General features: G+C 38.9%; 1 protein-coding gene across 5 annotated transcripts in view; it reads left to right on the top strand.

The window, feature by feature from the left end:
* Nucleotides 1-5,533: 5,533 nt before the first annotated feature.
* The window catches only part of dock4b (dedicator of cytokinesis 4b), a 163,404-nt gene continuing 148,745 nt past the window's right edge, over nt 5,534-20,192 (top strand). For 4 of the 5 annotated variants that reach the window (XM_030149281.1, XM_030149279.1, XM_030149282.1 and 1 more), the window contains exon 1: nt 5,535-5,736. In XM_030149281.1, the coding sequence (XP_030005141.1) occupies nt 5,700-5,736 (37 nt within the window). In that variant the 5' untranslated portion in view covers nt 5,535-5,699. Of the gene's footprint in view, nt 5,737-20,192 lie in introns of all 5 variants that reach the window. The other variant, XM_030149278.1, reaches the window with a different exon arrangement.

Raw genomic sequence — 20,192 nt, 5'->3', positions numbered from 1 at the left:
GCATTTTGAAATGGCCTATATCTATAGATAATATTTTGCTATGATAAACTGTTTAATACTGACTGATTCATTAATTCTATAAATACATGTAAATAATTAGTGTCAACTACAGTTCTTCATCTTTTCATGGTCATCAGATATGACCCATTTGGACGTTCAGAGGCTCCGTAGTTACCATGGAAACACCGTCATCTTCTCCAACATTGATTCACCAGTAAAACCCATGGAGTTGGATCAATGACAGTGGATGGAAACACTGGGTTTATGTTCAATTAATGACAGATTGGACTGAAAAAGACACTATTTCTCAAGTTCCATGATGATTAACGTATATGATTCATAAAATAGGGAGATGAATATTTATTATTGATAATATTTTCTAGAGAGGGGGTGGGATTAAATAAGTTGCACATCTTCCCACCCCTTTTCGGGCATGTAAATGAAACTATTGTGCTGTTCTTCTGTCTAAGGTTGTTATAATTGTTGATATTTGTATTATTATTTATGTTTTGCTTGTTGTATATATGTTAAAGTTCATTGCATGTTCGGAATAAAACACTAAATCAAAATAAATGAAGACTCCGGTCCTAAAAATACCGAAGTCACATTTTTGGACAATTCAAGTTGAGCATATAAACATGATGTATTTGTTTAGCTAAGTCCACCCTCTAAATATTTTTAACAGACTTTTTTTTTGTGATATCAGTACTTTTAGCACCAGGGTCTTCAAATACAGGAAAATACCTGATTTTCCCGGAAAAAATACAAATTAAAGAGGATAAAATCATGATGAAAGGTGATAAATCACTTAAGAAAGGTTAAATAGAGATTAAATTTTATTTTGCAACTGAGACAAAAGTTGTATCAGGCATTTAAGGCGTGCCTGCTTGGGTGCTGTGTCGCTCATCCCTGAGTCCATTTTCAGTTCGGCCCTAGCATCCAGACCTGCAAAGATACCAAAATACCTTATGTGTTCTTTTCCAGTCTGTTTGCATCAGGATTGGCACCATAACATGTGCTCTTATGTATGAAATGAAATGGTATATTCGTTTTCTGCTCCATAGTTGTGTCATTATTAAACTGCTGTCTTTGTTGTGATCACTCCAGAACTTCAGAACTTTCATTTGTTTTCATTTGCTCTGTATGAAAAGAGAATTTATCGTGACTTCACTTATTTCAGTCTTAACTATGTCTTGACTAAGTCTTAAATAAACATTGATATTTACTTGCCTCGGATGCGTTGCTCGAATGGAATGAAAACATGTATACTATTTCCTGAAAGAAACAATCAATTGTAACATCTTCCTATAAAATCTGAAAAGTAGAAGCATAATGTAATGTCACAACCTTATCTTGGACCAATTCCACTAGCATTTTTACAGGAAAAGGTGGAATAATTCAGAAATATCACCCTACGCCGTTAAGCGTAATGATGCTTTTTTTTGGAAAAAAAAGAGGTCCCATATAATCATGACTACGCTACTCATTTGGAAAGGCTATCATGGTTTAATACACATATATTTGTCCTACTAACAAAATGGCATCACAAAGGTTTTGCCCCCTTTGGTGGTACCACTACCTGGCCTGGCCCATGAACTAATAGATATTGATGTAAGAACTGAGGTGATTTTGGTTATTATCAAGAAAACATGGAAAATGGCTAGATATCAGCTCTGAAATTTAACTACTAAGAGCTATTTTTGTTGTTATCATTATATTTGTCCAAGCTTTAGTTGTACCAGGGATTAAAATGAACAAGAAATTGAAGAAAACAAGGGGTGGTCTAATAATTTTTTCTGCAACTGTATATAGATTAACAACATGAGTAGAATTGTAGTGTATTTTACAAGTTCTGACTGATACCAAATAGGTAAATGTTATTGTAAAGAAATATAACCACTTACAAAACTATATTTGTATGGATATAATGCAGGCACTATATTTTTTGTGCATTATAGCTCTATAATATCAAAAAAAAAAAAAAAAATCACAATCTTTCCCCCTCATTTTCTTTTTTCCCTGCCACAATTTACCACTTCAGTCACAATTCTAATGTGACGTTCAGTGATGTAGAACACACTTAAGTTCCCGCTGTCGAAAAGTGCTCACTAGCTACAATTTCTTGTCCTCACAGGAATGAATCCATGGGGCTTCTGTCTTACGTTGCTCCTTGGCTTATGATTTATTCATATGTAGAGCAGAACATCCCGACATTCCCCCATACCCCACCCTGTACCCCCAACCCCCAACCTCTCTGATCAGAAATATTGAAATAGAAACGAAAAAGAAATACACGTATCATTTATTTATATTCATATTTCTTGTTTGCTGTTTCAATATTCCTGATTCTAAAGGGAACATACTGGTAAATTAATCCTCATTTGTCCATGGGCCCCTTCTTTAATTCAAATTTTTTTAGATGTATAATATCATTGTCTTTCTGAATCCACACTTTCCACGTTTGTGTACAGTGGGAGAAAAGGGGGCGCAGATAGAAATAGGGGGGGGTGCGACCCCACCCAAGCAGGTTACGTGATTTTTCATGGCACATCCATTCATAATTCACCATATAAACTACAAAGGTGGATGGGTAAGTGGACATGCAAACTAGTGATGAGACAGAGGGAAAATAGAGAAGGCATATTTAACACTTCAAAGCATATTAATGCACCATTTGCAACATGGGAATGAACATGCATTATATTTTTTTTTTTTCCTAAACCCTCTGTGTTAAAACATAATACCAGCCACACAGAAACAGAAGATTAGAGACAGACCTGAATGAAAGACTGAGGAGAAGAAGTACGAGTGTAATGCAAAAAAACATGATATTCTGTGCGCATGCGCTCATCCTCACCTTTGCACATACACACATTGAGAACTGGGCATTGGATTTTTTATTTTTTTTTGCTGTGGACCTCCCTTCAGTTCTTTTCCTCCTCTTGGTCTCATGTATTTTTCATCATGTCCCAGTAGAAGACCTATGTGTCTATAAGTTACAAGGTCATGTTCTACACTAATGCTGGGATGCAGGCCACACATCCAAGCCCAACGTAAATCTGTTACCTTTAGTCTTTAGTTTAGACATCATCTCATCTGCCTCTTTTAGGAGAGAGTTCCTACAAATGTACTTATCATCTATAGATCCAGATGGTCTTTTTAAAAAAAAATTTAACAAAGAAAAACAAAGAAAAAAGAAAACGAATCACTTTTCAGTGTGGAAATGTAAATCACACATCTCAATATCTATCTTTTTTTTTTTTCTGAAACTTTATTTACATAATGCCGTATACAAAATAGATCAACAGCAGTCAGCAGTAATAAACATAACATGAAATGCATAATGCTCGAGGTAAGGCAGGAAGAAATGAAATAATATAAATACATAAATAAGTAAGTAAATTAAGTAAATAAATAAAAAAAAGTAAAAGAATGAACAAGAAAAAAAGAGTTAATCTCAGTTTAAAAAAAAAAAAAATATTAAAATTACAATTTAAATTCATTACATTAGGCTTTAGTTTTCACAGCTTTAGAGTTAGAGCAAAAGTAGGATTTAAAGACCACAAAGTGTAGTTTCTGATTGTCAAATTTGCTGGCATGTATATGAAATGCTGCTAATAACGAAATGAGATTAACAATAAACAATTCCTTAACAGGCAGATCATTAATAAAGAAACCAAATAAAATATACTCAGTTTTGAAGCTTAGAGTAATATCCAGTTTTCTATTTAAAATAAAAGACTGATATCACACCAAAATATTGGACTGAAGGCACATTTCCAAAACAGATGAGCTAATGTTTCATCAGCATTGTGACAAAATGAAAAAAGAGGGTCGACATTGATCTTATACTAAACCAGAGCTGAATTAACTGGATAACACCTGTGTAACAGTTTCAGAGATACCTCTCACACCTTATTCCAGATGAAGCACTTCCTAGGTAATAACCATACTTTTTCCCTTTCCACATCAAAATATAAATTATTAAAAAAAAAAAAAAAAAAAAAAAGATAGAAGCTGGCTCACAAATTGTATCCCTTTGAATCATTTCTCTAATGCATTTATCATAATATCTACCTAAGGTGCCCACAGAGGGGATGAGTTATGCTGTATGACGGTGCTTCACATTTACGTTGACGTCACCAAGAACAACTCCACTCCCCAGAATGCATTGCCAGCGTTTTTCACTGCGCCGGTGATGCTGATACGTTTAAACACTAATGGGAAATTCCTAAATTCAATGTTGTACATGACATTCTGGACGTTTGATAAATACTCACTGAAGTAATTAAATGGACCTTGCAGTGTAAGAATGAATTTATGATGTTAGTTGTTATTTAGACAAAAAACTGTATTTATAAATTATAAAATGAATGATTGTCTGTCTGAGATGACTTGTTTAGTGGGCTATGTGGCTTAACTCTTTTAAAATAAATGAAATGAAATTAAAATCTATCTCAGTCTATATTAAATTATCATTTTATGCCGTAATAAGTATTTTATTCTTTGCTGCTAAAAAAGTCTATTATTAGTGGGGAAAATATCCAATTAGAGTTGTATTTATGCCGTATTAGATTTTTTTTTTTTTTTTTAAACGTTTTTTTGGTGATGGGTAACTTATTATTTATTTAAAAATGTATTTAACAATAAAATTAAGTCTTGAACATTCAATTTATCCTTACAAAAAGACAAAATAGTTGTAAAATAATAAGTTTACTGAACTAGCTCTGTACTGCTATTACTATACTTTAATAATGTGTAATTTAACCCTTTCATGCATACTGTTCACTACAGTGGACAGCTACTCTACAGCTGTTCTCTTATATATTCATGGGTTTTGTTGTTTTAGTTCCATATCAGCCAACACAGTGGACACTTATGCATCATCCCATACATTGTAATTCATACCATTACTGTAACTTTGCTGTTCTTGATAAACCTGATCTGCAGTGATATGTTTCAGTGTAAATCATTCGCTAATTATTATTCGACTGTAATTAACAGTTTTCTTAATCAAAAAAGGTTCTTTTTTTTTTTTTTTTTTTTCCATTTTATCTCCATGAAGTGAGTCATAACTAGTATTTGAGTATGTTAAAATGTGAGAAAACATCAGATTAGCTGCGTGAAAAAGGTTTTTATTTCATAGTTTTCACACATTATATCACTTTCTGATGATGAGTTTTAAATATAAAAGCATGGTGTCCAGCTGAGAGGAAATTTTTGTAATTCCATAAAAAATAGGGTCATAAATTTTTTTCAATTGCATTGTTTGTTTGTTTTTTTTCATGCCTAAAGAGGAATAAAAACACTCAGGAAAAAAATCTCGACTAAGTTTCTCATAATTCATGCATGAAAGGGTTAAAGATAATAGAAAAAATAGAATAGGATACAAAAAAGAAGCTGCAATAAAAGCTGATAGTAAAAAGGTATACTGATTAAATCTCGTTTTAGGCTGCAATCCTCCAGAGCGCAGCTTTAATGACATTCATATTTCCTACAGTACGTGAAGGCAGCACGTCTCCGTACCGCTCCAAGCAGCAGCAGCAGCAGCAGCAGCAGCGCTTTCTCCGTCTGTAACCTAAACAATGACTCCTACTACAGACCGGAGGAAAGCACACCAATAGAATGCGTTACACAGCACCCAAAGCCTGCTTTTCACTGCTGCTCCGACCGCTCACTTAAATGCACCGACCGTAAATATGTGGATACCTACAGAACATGAAAAATACGGCGTCGGTAAGTTTATTCCCTTCATGTATTTGTGATCTAAAACTGCTGTCTGTTCAGCTGTAGGGCATGTGTTAGTGTGTGGAGGTGAACAGGCTCTGCGATGGTTTCCAGCAGTGCGATTTGTTTTTACTGAGTGTGTTTCTTTCTGTAAGGCAGCATCAGTTCTCTTTCATACAGTCCGTGAAGGGAGCTTGGATTTCATCTGAGTGCCACATTGCAAAGCATAGGTTGTTGCTCTGACCCCCCATGGTTTGCCAAATGAGCAGCTACATTTGGATTTTTTTCAATTTTTTTTTTTTTTTTTTTCCTCCAATATTTTTTTTTTTTCTATGACCCATCTCCTCAAGGAATAAATACTAGGGCATCTCTATACCGAGCGCATTGTTTGTGCTTTTACAAGATTGTGTTTGTTTCAATGGAGAGAAAAAAAAAAAACAGCTACTGACACTGTCCACTGTCTGAAATAATTTATTCAATCTCTGCTTATTCTTCGAAAGAACTAATAATAATAATAATGAATAATATCTTATTTTTTTTGACCATGCTTTGTAAAAATCTAACATTGTAAGAGTTGGAGTCTCAGTGTCTATACCTGGAGATGTGTGCATCATATTATCCGGTGCATTGTTCCAGGATGTCGGGGCTGTGGATCAAACACTGAAGTGAGACAAACAAGCCACAACAGCAAAACCAATGTTAATAAATATGCAGGAAAAATCCACACAGTTGATCCTAATGATATGATTGGTTCTTTAAATCTTCCCTCTAGCTGTCTTTACCAGTATAGAAAATGATCAAATTCATTTAGATGTGGCTACTGAGAGGCAGGCGGCTTAAATGTCTCATCATAATATTCCCTGGAGATGTGGGTCTGCTGTGTGTGACGCTCCAGTCCCTACATGATCCCACAGCTACAGTGAAGACAAGCCTGCAATCATTTTAGAATTCTGCAGGATGTTAGAAAACTGCTTTGAGGACGAAACTCCAAAAATGACGCTGTGATTTGTTTTTTTATGTTTTTATAATAGATGTGTCAGTCATGAAATCCTCTTCCTTTTTTACCAACTGTGAATTTAGTGTTTTTATGTGTCTGGTTGCATAACAAACCTGTCAAGCTGCTGTAAATGTTGTTTACTGTCCATAAATGCACCGTGTGCCACCTTACAGCCATGACCTGAAATCAACGAAGCACAGTGAACCAGAACCTAGCCTTTGGCCTCACTGTCACATATTGCAGTCTGGTGACTTGACTGCTTTGCTAAATTTTTCCCTGGTGGACTTGTTTCCCTTCCCTGTCTGTGGTGTTACAGACCTGACCTCAGTCACACAGCAGATAGGTTATAATATACTTAATCCACGGGCCGGACCGTTTCCCCCTGAGCTTATTTTGATAAGGCAAAGTGAATTTATTCAATTTTACTTCTTAATCCTACTTGTCCTGTCAGAGTTCACTTTGTTGGATGAAGGGAAGACATTTATTTTGAAAGCTAAATACTCACTATTGTCCCCAAACTGCAGGGGGGTGGGGGGGTACTAATTGGATTAAAGCTCTTTATCCTTTATCCTCAATAACAGCAATATGACTGCTTTAATTGGCTGTGATTTAATTTTTTAACATGTTTTGGCAGCAGTGCACTTATTTGTGGCCTGATTCTTTTCAGGAAGGAACCAGGCTGTTTTCCTGTTGTGAAATTTGGGTTAGATTATGACACGCTCACACACACAAGATATAAGGAGAAGTTGTTTTGTGGGACAGGTCAGGGTAACAGCATTATTGTGTCAGACTGTGTGGAGTAAGTTGTTGGAGTATAAAGTTTTTGCATCCTTGGATCTGTCTTGCTTGTCATTGTTTCTTTGTTGAATCAGTGAACATGTCAGTCATCCTGTTTAAGAGGATCAATGCCGATCAATCTGACAGACCGCTGAGTGTTTGAGACGTATCATTAATTGTAAACTCAGTAGCCAAGCAGAAATGAAAGTGTAACCTTCAGTGAGGTATTGTGTTTGCTTTTAGTTTGGCGTAAGTACTGCAGTTTAGCTACACACAGTGCAAAATCTAAACCACATCAAACCGAATGTTTATCCCAGTGGCAAAATGACGTCATACAAGTAATGATCTTTAAATGACCATTGATCCCCTGGTGGGGGCAGAAAATAACATGGAATCTTCTCATCCTAAATTATTCATGCCAGGAGAGGCAGCTGTTGCCACTCACAGGTATCTGAAGTGTTGTCTTAGTATTAACCACATTAACGTTTGTTTTCACTTTTCTTTCCCGATCAGTTGAGTTTTTCATGAATATCCATGATGTAGAAGCACTGTGATATCTAAATATTGATACAACTAAGTCCCTACGTTAGCCATTTTAAATGTGATCTCCTCCAGGTGCTTTCAGTGAACATTTTATCCCCTTTTTACCACGGAGGCTGGGTAACTAAAAGGGCTTGAAATTCCTTGGATCCTTGCAGGAACATTTGATCTCAGGCCAAATCGAGATGTGATCACTGTGCCTCACTGTCTAATTGGAAGGTTGCTGTGTTTGATGTCGATTCGCCTTACTAGCAAAATGGGCCTAGGGAGGACGAGGCCACAGCCAATGATGAAATATGAATGGACTCTTGGTGAGTTGATGTTAAGGCGCCCATTAGCCCACCAGTGAAGTGATTACTGGTTTTTAACCTGAAGCAAGAAGGCTGGAAGATTGATGACATGATGTTATTATCTGATTCTTAAATGGACTAGCTGGGATTGGGATATGGAGACATTAGGCCGAGCCAAGGGGGGCATTCTTTAATATCAAAGTCATGTCGCCGAACAAAAAGATGGCTTAGGTTGCCTGTGAAAATGATGAGATCAAGCAGGGTAAGAGGGAAGAGAGGGCCTAAAGTTAGATGGTGCCAAGTTGAAACAACAGAACCAGGAGGACAGAGCTTATTAGCTTATTTCAGATATTTTTCTGGTGCTGTAAGTAGATGAAATAATATCTGTCTCAAATGTCACTGAATGCACTTTGACTGAAGCACTTGAGGCATCACTGTGTCATGTTTAGTAGGACTTAAACAGACACAGAGTTAATGCTGTAGACAGAGAGAAGAGGCCTTTCCCCTCATTAAGGCCCTTTGATACAACCAATCAAGCGTGTCATTGCTCATCATAATTTAGACACATAATTAAACCATTTTAACGAGCTGGTTTGCATTTGTGTGCGTGTTGAATTTTCCAATAATGGTTGAATGGAGAAGCTAGATTTGGTAAGAGCCCTGCTTCAGTGTTCACAGATAAAGCCAGAAAACTGAACCTTTTTGCCTGGTCTGACCTCAGCGAAGGGGGACTGGGGTCAGACCTGGGGCTTTCCTGCCATCCTGCGGCTGACAGCACTTGTTCCTCCCTTGGGGAATGTCACTGTGCTTGATAGGGAGGTGGAGGAGGGAGTGATGGGTGGTTGAGGGTGCTGGCGCGTGTCAGGGGTGTACTCATTGTCGGGGTGTCTGCCTGCCCCGTTACCCCTAAACCCATACTCCCATCCCGCCCTCCACTCCATAGGGGATTAGCAGGTTGTTTTGGAGGGGGCCCTGAGGCCCATTCCACCATTATACCCATGATTCCCTAATGCAGCAAGCCCCAGGGCGATGTATGGGAAAGGGTGGGGGGAGGGGGCGTGGCGAGATGAAGCCTACCAGCTTGTAATTGCTTCGTCGCCCGCTGCAGAGATAGGACCCCGTCTCCTCTACGTGTGCACACATTTGCACACATACTAGTCCAGTGTAATCATTCAACATGGATGCAGTCTGTACGAGGCTCCCTGGTGAATTGAGCAGATGCAGAAAATAATACAAAAAAATCACTGAAACCACCATGTACAAGCTGTTCCCTAGTGTGTGCATCATTTAAGGGTTAAATAAATCTACATAGACATGTGACATATGACAGGCTCAGTGAGTGTTTTATTCATCACTGATTCACAGTGACAATAATAGGCATTGTAGCTCCAACATGGCCTGAGACATGAGGACAGAGCTGGAAAAATGCCCTCACTGATTGTTTGTGTTATTCAATTAAAGCATGCTCTATTTATTATGGAGCCCACAATTATGAAAGAAAGCACCAGAACCACACAAGTATTGTCTGTTTGTTTAGATTCAACAACCCTAGACACTGGACAAGGAGACAATTGTGTGAGTGTCGGTCATGTTTGGCTGAAATAAAGATATTTTCTCTTTATTTCTTTTCAGTTTTTCCTCACTACACACAATAGGCCCACCATTGTGAATCCCATGCGAGTGTGTGACGCACACACAAACCAGTATGCTGTAATCGTCTGTCCACATCCATGTATAATGTCTTGACAGGCAGCTGGGGGTGGCTTTCCTGCATTTCCACTCCAGTGGTGTCCTAGCATGCTCGCTGTAGGGAGATGATGCTGCGACTCTGAGATGGTTCAGTGATTCGTGGTTTATCAGAATGCATACGGCGGTCTTAACGGCCATTATATCACTCTGGCTTGGCATGAATAATTACTTTGAGGTGCCTGTCTGTCTGGTAGGCATCCTTCAATCACTTGTGCTCTTTCTCTGTAAAATGAATATTAAAGTGATGTAACATTTGTATTATAATGCTTTTCTCGGTTTGAATATAATGGTCAGCACGTTTGCCAACATTTTGTTTTCAAGTAGTTAGTGAAGAATAGCTTTGAGATTGTGAATAAAATGTGTGATTTTCTCATGTAACACTTTACTCTCCTTCTTGGCTAGCTTACTGTTATGAAAGTCTACACCTTTGTAGCAGGCCTGTTTGATCTACTATGATTGTGCTTTCTCCTCCATGATATCAATCCGTGATCCCTGCATGAGACAGGTTAATGGAATATGTCCTAATCGGAATTCATCAACTTGTCCGATCCGTAGCGTCCTGTATTATAGGCAACTGAAGAGCGTGCGCGCATGTTTGTATCATCTGTGTGGGCTGGGGGGAAAATGACTGACACGCCATTTTCATAAACGAAGGGCGTCTGCCAGTGACAATCACTATGATTGGCAGGTGAGAAGAGCTGTTTATGCATCAGGAGACACTTGTTTTTTGCACTCATTTATAGCGATAAAAGATTGCCTGGATGCCGTCATGCATCAGCACAACTGGTACGGTCTCACTGTTATCGGTGTCCTGTGGCTGTAATCCAGGGTTGCACATATTGACCATAAAGGAAGTGTACATTGATTTGTGTCAGCGTTTGTGTGGCTGACCCGGTGCATCAGAATGACCTCAAGGCATCCATTTTCCCATTAAAGCTCACTTTAGTAATAGCTACCTCTGTGTACTGACAAGTTACTAAAAGCAGTGTGCTTAATTTATTATTAATGTACTAATAAAAAGTAATGGTTATGGTGTATTTCAGTTAAACCTTACATCATTAATGTATTACTGATGCTTAATAAAGTGTTGGAAGTCTGCTGTTAGGACATATGCATTATTTAAGAGTATGAAAAGCTAATGGTTGTCTCTGTCTTAAATTATCCTGTTATATCTTGAATATAGAGTTGGCTTCTAACACTCATTCGCAGCCACAGCGGGGTATCTGTAACTAGATGAGGCACATACTGTTCACTTTGGTCCACTTCTTTCTTGTTCTTTGGTGTGTAATCTGTGTCGCTGTGGGATGATTGACCCTACTTTGGGACAATTTTTCTGCAGAGCATCTTTTCATCCTCTTCTTATAGTGCCTGCTGTGGCTCTGCGATGTACGCACGTGTCATATTAATGGAAACGGTTGAATATTGAGCGCTAGTACAGTCCCAGTGTAAACAAAGAATCAATAATGTTCAATAAACAAGTGGAGCAAAATCAGAAACGTGCTATAGATCAACAAATAACGATAGAAAAAAAAAAAAAACCTTCTGGTGTCTATTATTTGTCAAGAAATAAAATGAATTGTAAATAAAACTGATCATTACTGGTAGCCAATGACTGGAGAAACATTAGACACTTTTACACAGAGATCCCGGAAAAAAGGTGAGATGGTGATTCCACCTTTTTTCCACTAATGACCGATTTCCACAGACAAGGAGTAACAGAGGTGAGATTGGCTGGACTTTTACATAGTGGACCTGTGTTCTGGAATCAAAGGGGCGGTGAAGCAGCACAGTGTATAGTGTGACATATAACTTCTACGTTGGAAATTCCCCAAGCATAGCAGTGTTCCTAACCCCTCCAGAGTTGGCCTGTCTTTCAGCGTTCCACAAATGTTAGCATGGATAGAGTCCTCTGCCTGAAGTGACAACGGATCTGGGTGTCTCCCCAGTTTGTCATCTTTCTGGTTGTCTTGATATGTTTGTTTACTGTACACAGCCTGCACTCATTTTCAAATCATGATTCCACCTTTATCATGACTCTGTTACTATCTCCAGGATAAAGGTCCAGATGACCAAATTATCCCACCATTTTGTTTACACAGATGTTGAACCGGAATAAAGGTGACATATTCACGTAACAGAAGTGCTGTGGGAAAGAGACTATATTCACAATAAATCTTCTCAGTCTGGCCAAAAAAAGTCCCACATGCAACATTTCATAGGTCCACCTTTAACTTTGATTAGAGAACACATTCACCATGGCATCCTCTTTGCTATATTTATGCAGTGTCAAAGTCTATGTCAGTGGTTCTTAACCTTGTTGGAGGTACTGAACCCCACCAGTTTCATATGCGCATTCACCGAACCCTTCTTTATTAAAAAATAAAATATGATTTTTTTCAAATTCAAGACACAGGTATATGTTTTACTGGTGCACAAAATGAACCGTGCATCAAATGCTACACATGGCTGCCTCTGTGGTTAACAGGAAGTAGCAAAAGTCATGACAACGATGTGGAAAATACTCAAATAATTCAAGAGATTATAAACACTTCCGGATGTGTTGTAGTGCTATAAGCAACAACAATACACTGCGTATATTGGATGTCAATCAGAGAAAGAGTCTCCGAAGCCGTTTGTTTACATACACGGACCTAGCCCGACACACACACCTGACTATTGAGTCAAGTGTGTGTCTTAACCTCCGCCGAACCCCTGAGACTGACTCACCGAACCCCTAGGGTTCGATCGAACCCAGGTTAAGAACCACTGGTCTATGTCAATTAAGTTTTTACGTCCGGAGTTGCATTCATTTTTTTCCCCAAGATCTTGCATAGATGAAATCAGAGGTAGATCACTGTGGAAAGTGTTGTCCATCACATCCTAAAGATTCTCAATGGGGTTCACGTCTGGACTCTTCTGTGGCCCATCCATGTGTGAAAATGACATCTCATGCTCCTCGATAAACTCTCTGTTTGAGTCTGATGAAACTTTGATGAATTTTTGTGCTTTCTAGCAAACTGATGGTTGTTTAATAAACGAAAAGCTACTCCCTGTATCAGTTAGGTTTAAAGAATTTGTTGCTGAAACATATTAGTCATTGCATTAATTATTCAATGGACAGTTTCTGCCTGTTTATTTAGTTTTTTTAGCCAGGCTCTAAAAGGACTCTTGGACTTTTTTATAAACTTCTCTCGCCATGGTGGTCTGTTCCACATCAAACATTGCAAAACCAAACCATTTCCGTATCACTGAAGAAACATGACTACTTTTTTGATATTTTTCATCGTCTACATCGGCTGTGGTTGCTTTTTGTTGACTGGCAAAGCTCACACGTGCAGGCGTCTCCAAGGAAACGGCAACAGCCTACACTTCTGTTAAGGAAGCACTGCCGTTGGTGTTTGACTGACAGCTGAGGATGCACTCATCTCAGTTTTGCGATTCAGCCGTTTGTCACATTGTGTCAAAACTTAAATTAATTGAATTAATTCTATATATCTACCAGCTCTATCTGCAAGTACAGCTGAACTCAGTGAAAAGCAACGCAGCCTGGTGCGGTCACTGAGGACAGCGTCAGGAGTTTATCAGTAGGGTGACAGTCTGGATTAATGTCAGCAGGACAGACAGAGGAAGAGGGTGAAAGGTCTCTCAGACACAACGCTTTGAGACGTCATTGCTCGACCTTGACTGGGCCTTCACTTACATTACCGTTAACCACTCGCTGCCTTGTGTTCCCCCTCTTATGTTATATACGTTAATTTGTTGTATACTGAATCTGATTCCTTGTGCTTCCTGTTTCCTGCCTTTGTAGCCTTTTCTCTCTCCCCCTGCATTCTCCAGCTCTATCCTGCAGAGTGAACTATTTCCAGAGACAGCAGGTTACGCTGTGATGACCCTTATCTCACACTCTGCCGCTTTTTTTTCCTCATTCATCCCTCATTCATTCCTTTTCTGTTTGGCGTTTCCCCTTTTTTTTTCTGTAGCCCACATCCCACAGATCTGTGTCTCATTCTATTCAACCTTTATCTCTTTTCCACATGCATCTTTTTCCTTTTATTTTTTTCACCTTCCCTCCTCTAAATCCATACTTACCTGTCCCAGATATCCCTAGATAGTGTGTGTTTGCTTGTGCATGTGTCAATACATGCATATTTGTGGCTATGTTTTTTTTTTCTGTGTGTCTAATGGTGCTTGTGTGCATGTTTGTGTGCTGTGCTTTTGGTTATGTGTTTGTAACAGCCTCAGTGGACTGGAAATGTGAAGATGATAAAGCACTCCAGACGCCCTACAGGCTTTCGAGGAGAGCCGTAGTGGATATTGTACGTCTTTTTGTTGTGCTACTTTTTCTACTCCCTATCGAATCATCCTCTGTTTCCTTTCAGTGGAAACACATCACTCTGAAATGTGATTTCAAACAGTCAAATTGAAGATGTCGCAGTTGTACAATATGAAATCATAACATATCTGTTTTTCAGATTAAGCAGACATAGACGTGCTGTGAGCAGATTCCTCATTTTATGATAACGTGTCGATCAAGTGTATGTAGCTGGTAAACAGATGGTATGTTCACGTTTACTTGGGTTTGGTTTTATATCTTTTGACACAGTGGGAAAATGACATAACAGTGAATATGCAGCCTTGTCTGTTTATCCACTGATTTTAATTCTTTTTTTCTATACTCTCTGACAGTGTGGATTGTGCAGTCTTCATTTTGTCTTTATCTCCACTCAGGCGGTGTACACACATCATCAGAGCACAGCATTAGTTATGGTCAGTGGGGGATTGACCGTGAAAATCTCTACGGCAAATAGAGATGCTTGCACACACAGACCACAAGTATTCCATATTAGTAGTGTATTGACTGTGGGCTTAAGAGTTGTGGCAGTGACATTGATCGCTGTGGATTTCTCTCCGTCTTCTCTACCGCTCTGTCCGTGTCTCTGTAGATCATAGTGGGAGGAACAGTATCTCTCCAACCTCAGTTTGCGTACCTGACTAATGCGGTTTAATCACTGTTTAAATAGGCTCTGGATTTGCTTTTTGTCCTCTCGGTGGTGTGAGGGGCTGTGCGTGTGAACGATCTGTTTCCTGCTCTGGCTGTGCTGACTTCTTGCCACCTTTGAAACAACGGCCTGGCTCTCCTCTGCAGTTCAACCTGCTGCATGCATGCGAGGCGCTGGCTCGCCGCCCATGCTGCTCACCTCCCGTCTGTCAGCCCTCCTCACTTCCTCTCAGCCTGTGTGCACAGAAAAGCCAGTTTAATGTCAGGTTGACTTTCAAAAGGGCTTTTCATTGCAGCCCACCGCCGCTTGCTTGCTCACTTTGGTCACGGCTCCTTTTTCAGTCAGTTTGAAGAGACTGAAGTCTTCACACTGATTGCAATTGATTTCTAGCATGCAAGACTGCACAGCTGATTGAAATAGCGTTATCCATGGACGAAACTATATGATGTATTGTATTTTGCATGTGCTAAAGGAGGTGGCTCTTTATTAAAATGTATGAGTGGTCACAGGAGTCACAAAATTTAGATCTTAGTGACAAATCTGAGAAAACTGACTGGTTATGAATTCTTAAATTAATTGCGTGGGTGTTTTTAGAGTAGTTTTTTTTTTTTTTTTGCCTCAGAGAGTCTGTTTAATTCATCAGGTTGACTAAACCTCCAACTGCGACCCAGTTCACTTCTTACAACCCAGCCTCTCTTCAGGGACTGCTCCTATTTAGGCTGTTTATGCAGCTAAGAGGGAAGCCTTCAAACCACGCAGAGACAGAAACAGTTTTCTAAGTTAAATACTTGTCTCAAATTAATAAGCCCCCTCAACATCTGAGCCACTGGATCATTTGAAGTTTTGTTTGTCTGAGTTTGTCTCTCTTCCCACTTCCTGCATCTCATATTGATTGAATGAGGCCTTAACAGTATTCTCTCAGTGACACCAAACATAGGCACTGTGCAGTTGATTTGTTTTGTTTGTACTCATCCTCTGGCATTTGCATAGGGATTGGAACAGTGATTGTCTTCTATCGTCTGAGAAAGAGATGCTTAATGGGTCAATATGTTACGACGGCATCAGTTTTGCACTCATATTTACCTGATATAACCTCTGCTTTTGTATCTGTATTACCCGGTGTTACAGCTAAACAGTATCAACGGCTGTAAACACTAGCTCCAGATCCTTAAAATATTTATCAAAGCAAACACACAAGTATACCCTTAAAGGAACTGTTTGACAGCGTGAGAAGTAAGTTCAAATGTTGTTTTCTTCCAGAGAGTTGGAAATATTGCGAGCACTTTTCTGACTGTGGAATATAAGGTTATGGCCTGCAGCACATTAGCTAAGCTTAGTATTAACACTGGATGCAAGGAAAAACTGCAGCTGCCTCCAACCAAAGGGAGGACATGTACCTGTCTGCACTTTGAAAGCTCACCGAACAGGTCATGTAGTAAAAAAGCTGGAATAAGACCGGCTACGACTTTATTTTGCCTTTGCACTCATGTCAAGCATTGACATCAGTTTTACTCTCCAGAAAAGATCATTTCCAACCATGGCGACCCTTTTTGCCACAACCCTAACCACAGTAAGCATCCACCTGGTGTCTTTATTTCCCTCCTTGAGCATTTCATACCCACAGGGGAATGAGTGTTAAGGCCTAAAAGTGGAAAGTGGCGATGCTAAAAGTGGTTGAAATGGATCCCCTTTGTGTGGTCGAGAGGGGAAATGTGAAGGAAACCCCCCGCTTTGTGTGGAGAGTAAAAGCACTTTGGCGGATGAACACCTCAGGCAGTTGGTTCAGTATTACAGAAGAGATGATGGGGTGGTGGTGGTGGGGGGGGATTATTGTTTGTACATTTGCTGGTTATATACACAACATGAGCACAAAGCGTGATCCTAAAGCAGCCTCCCTCTCAGTGGATAGTTCCCATACCTTGTGAGGCCCCGGGCTATTCTTGCTAACAAGCAGTTTGCGTTCGGAACTAGCCTCAGATAAAATATACAGATGCTGGCTTAAAATAGTACATATGCGCGGATGTAAGTCAGCAAATGTCAACATTTTACAAGGTTTTATTGTCAGAACATCACTTTTGACCATAACTTGGTCAAGTGACTAACAGCACTGAGATTATGGAGGTTTCTATTTCAGTCCCAAGGGCATCTGTATTTTAAAATAGTCTGCAATCCCACCAGAAGAATTTTCCCATGAAGTAATCTCAGCTGTTAATGGATCAATAATGGAAATCTCTTTTGGATCAGGTATCTCTCTGCCCATTTATCTCACTGAACAACTTGTCATTGGTGACTTTTTTGACCTTGATGGTCACCATGAAGTTCAGTATTATCTTTCAGTCTCGGGGCTTTTGAACAAAGCTGCTTTCATGTTGTTTCATTAGTTTAGCTTCAAAACCCTGTCACAGGTACAGCCTAACAGCAGTGATTCATGTCAAGCGCCTTTGAAACATGAATCCTATTCTCTTGACATTGTTTACGCAGCATCTGGAGAACTTGCTGATATAAAGCAGTCAAACAAGGCATATTTGCTTTCTCCAAAAAAATCTTAATTGGTTTAGTGACAAGCAAAACACATTTTTCACAGCCAGATACATGCGAGTGGATTGCATGCCTAAGCAGATGCGTGAGTTGAAGCTGAACTGTGCGTTGTCTTTCTTCCTGTCTTTCTCCCACTTCACTCAGACCAGCTCAGGCCTTCTGCCGTGCTGTGCTGACATAATGAGTATGGAGATGCTAAAAATACTGATGCACAAATGGAGCATGGAGCACTGCACACATTTATGACATATGTTTTAACATCGTTGCTAATGCCACTGCCGCCTCCTGAAGCAGAAAAGGAAGTTGTAGTCTCCCTGTGATTCTGATCAGATATGCAGCTTTTGGTCAGTAGACGCTGACATGTTTGGTGTTGTCACCGACTGACTGATCATCCTCAGATGCACTCGGATATGCCCATTTTCTAGGCTCTGAAACTGCATTTCCTCCAGCTTCTATCAGGTTCAGAGGTTAGTGTGGTAATGGTAGTGATTGAATGAGCTTGGAATCAGGCCATTGATTTGTAGGGGAATGTTTCCAGGCATCATCAGTGGCGACGCGTCACCCACAAGCCCCCACCCCCGTACCCTCATTTGGACTGCTGCCCTAATCCTCTGTGCAGAGACTGTCCTAATGCACCAGTAACCTTACCATCACCACCTAGAAAACAGTCTGGGTGGCAGTGGCTGAGGCTACATGAACCAGCTCAGCCCCCGTCGGCTTTTATGTGAGCAAGTTCTAGCAATAAATGGATGTTTTTGACAGCAATTGTAGTGTATACAAAGCAGGTAGATCTTTTGACAGTTTTCCCTCAAAGTATTAATGTTGTTGTCATTATAAAAACAACAGAGAATGCTACAGATTTCTCTAAATCTGAACATTAGTAGTTGCCTACATTGTAGACTACATGTCTTCATAGAATTATCATCTCAAATGTAAATCATAATTTTCTCACTTGTTATAAAAGGTAGACAGGTTACAACCAAACAGCTGACAAGTATACCTCTAGTTTACTCTGGTTTTTGGAGGTTTTAGCATTTTTACATCATGTTGAACATCTGTTATAATACTGACAACATTTAGATCAGGGGTCTCAAACATGCAGCCCTGGGGCCAAATGCGGCCCGCCAAAGGTTCCAATCCGGCCCGTGGGATGAATTTGAATTCCACAGTCAAGGCTGTCAAACTCATTTTAGTTCAGGTTCCACATACAGACCAATATGATGTCAAGTAAAATAATAACAAAATAACCTACAAAAAATAACGACTCCATATTTTCTTCTCTGATGTGAAAAAAATATTAAATTAAAAAAATAACATTGAATTATGAAAATATTTACATTTACAAACTATCCTTTAACAATAAAATGTGAATAACCTGAACAAATATGAACAACCTGAAATGTCTTAAAAAAAATGAAGTCCAATTTTAACAATTTTCTGCCTGTTACAAAGTGTTTAGTGTTTTTGTAGATCCGATCCATAATGCACATGTAGAAATGGTAAGTTGAGGCATAATATTGTTAAAATTGCACCTATTTTTCTTCAGAAATTTCAGTTTTTTGAAGTTATTCACATCATTTTTGTTTAGATAGTTTATAAAAGTAAGTATTTTCATAATTTAATGGGTTTTTTTGCACTAAAACACAGACAAAAATTTGGAGTTGTCATTATTTATAGGTTATTTTGCTAATATTTTACTGGTCCGGCCCACTTGAGATCATATTGGGCTGAATGTGGCCCCGAAAGAAAATGAGTTTGAGACCCCTGATTTAGAAGAACTAAACTCTTGTGTACATACGACTGCAGTGTCTTTGTTAATTACCTCAAATGTGGCAGCCTAATTTGTCCCACTGGAGTTTCATAATGAATCAATAACATTTTCACACAAGCATAAGCAGCAGCTTAAACGTCTGGGTAATTCAGATCCACTGCATGTCAAAGTTCAGAAGCTGTTAAGATAAGCCCACTGACTTATGGTACCTCTTCATTGTTATGTCTTCAGCAGCAGCAAAAGGATCTCTGCAAGTTAATGTGGACTGAAACCAAACACTTAGTAGGAGACAGACTCTAAAGTATCAGTATAAAAAGATTAAAAAAAATAAAACACTTTCATGCTACAAGCCCATAGGTTTGTACAACACTCTCTGTCAAATACTCTAATTAAACAATAATTGGGTCATTTAAAACAAATATTAGCAGAGTAGGAAATTTTTCACAGCGCTGTTTTTAATGACATGATCTGTGTGATCCCTTTGAAAAGTAGATCATATGAAAAATTAAGATTAATCATGATCTGATCTTGGCTCAGCCGTATTCTGAATTGGCTTGTTCAGGTACCAGCTGCTAAGATTCAAGAATGTTTATTGTCATTATGTGCACAAAACAGGTAGTTCTCTGCTAGATAGAAAATATAAAAACAGTCAAGAATATGTATATCAAGACTAATAGGCCTATATAAAAAAGAAATGTAAAACACAGTATGTACAGTGCAGTAAACAGTATGTGCAGTTAGAATGTCATTTGTGTGTAATATTGTGTGCAAATAAAATAGCAAATGTTTGAATGAATGGCAGT

This window comes from Sphaeramia orbicularis, chromosome 12, assembly GCF_902148855.1.
Source record: "Sphaeramia orbicularis chromosome 12, fSphaOr1.1, whole genome shotgun sequence".
NCBI lineage: Eukaryota > Metazoa > Chordata > Actinopteri > Kurtiformes > Apogonidae > Sphaeramia > Sphaeramia orbicularis.
Note: the sequence above shows the minus strand (reverse complement) of the source record. Positions and strands in the feature narration are given on the sequence as shown.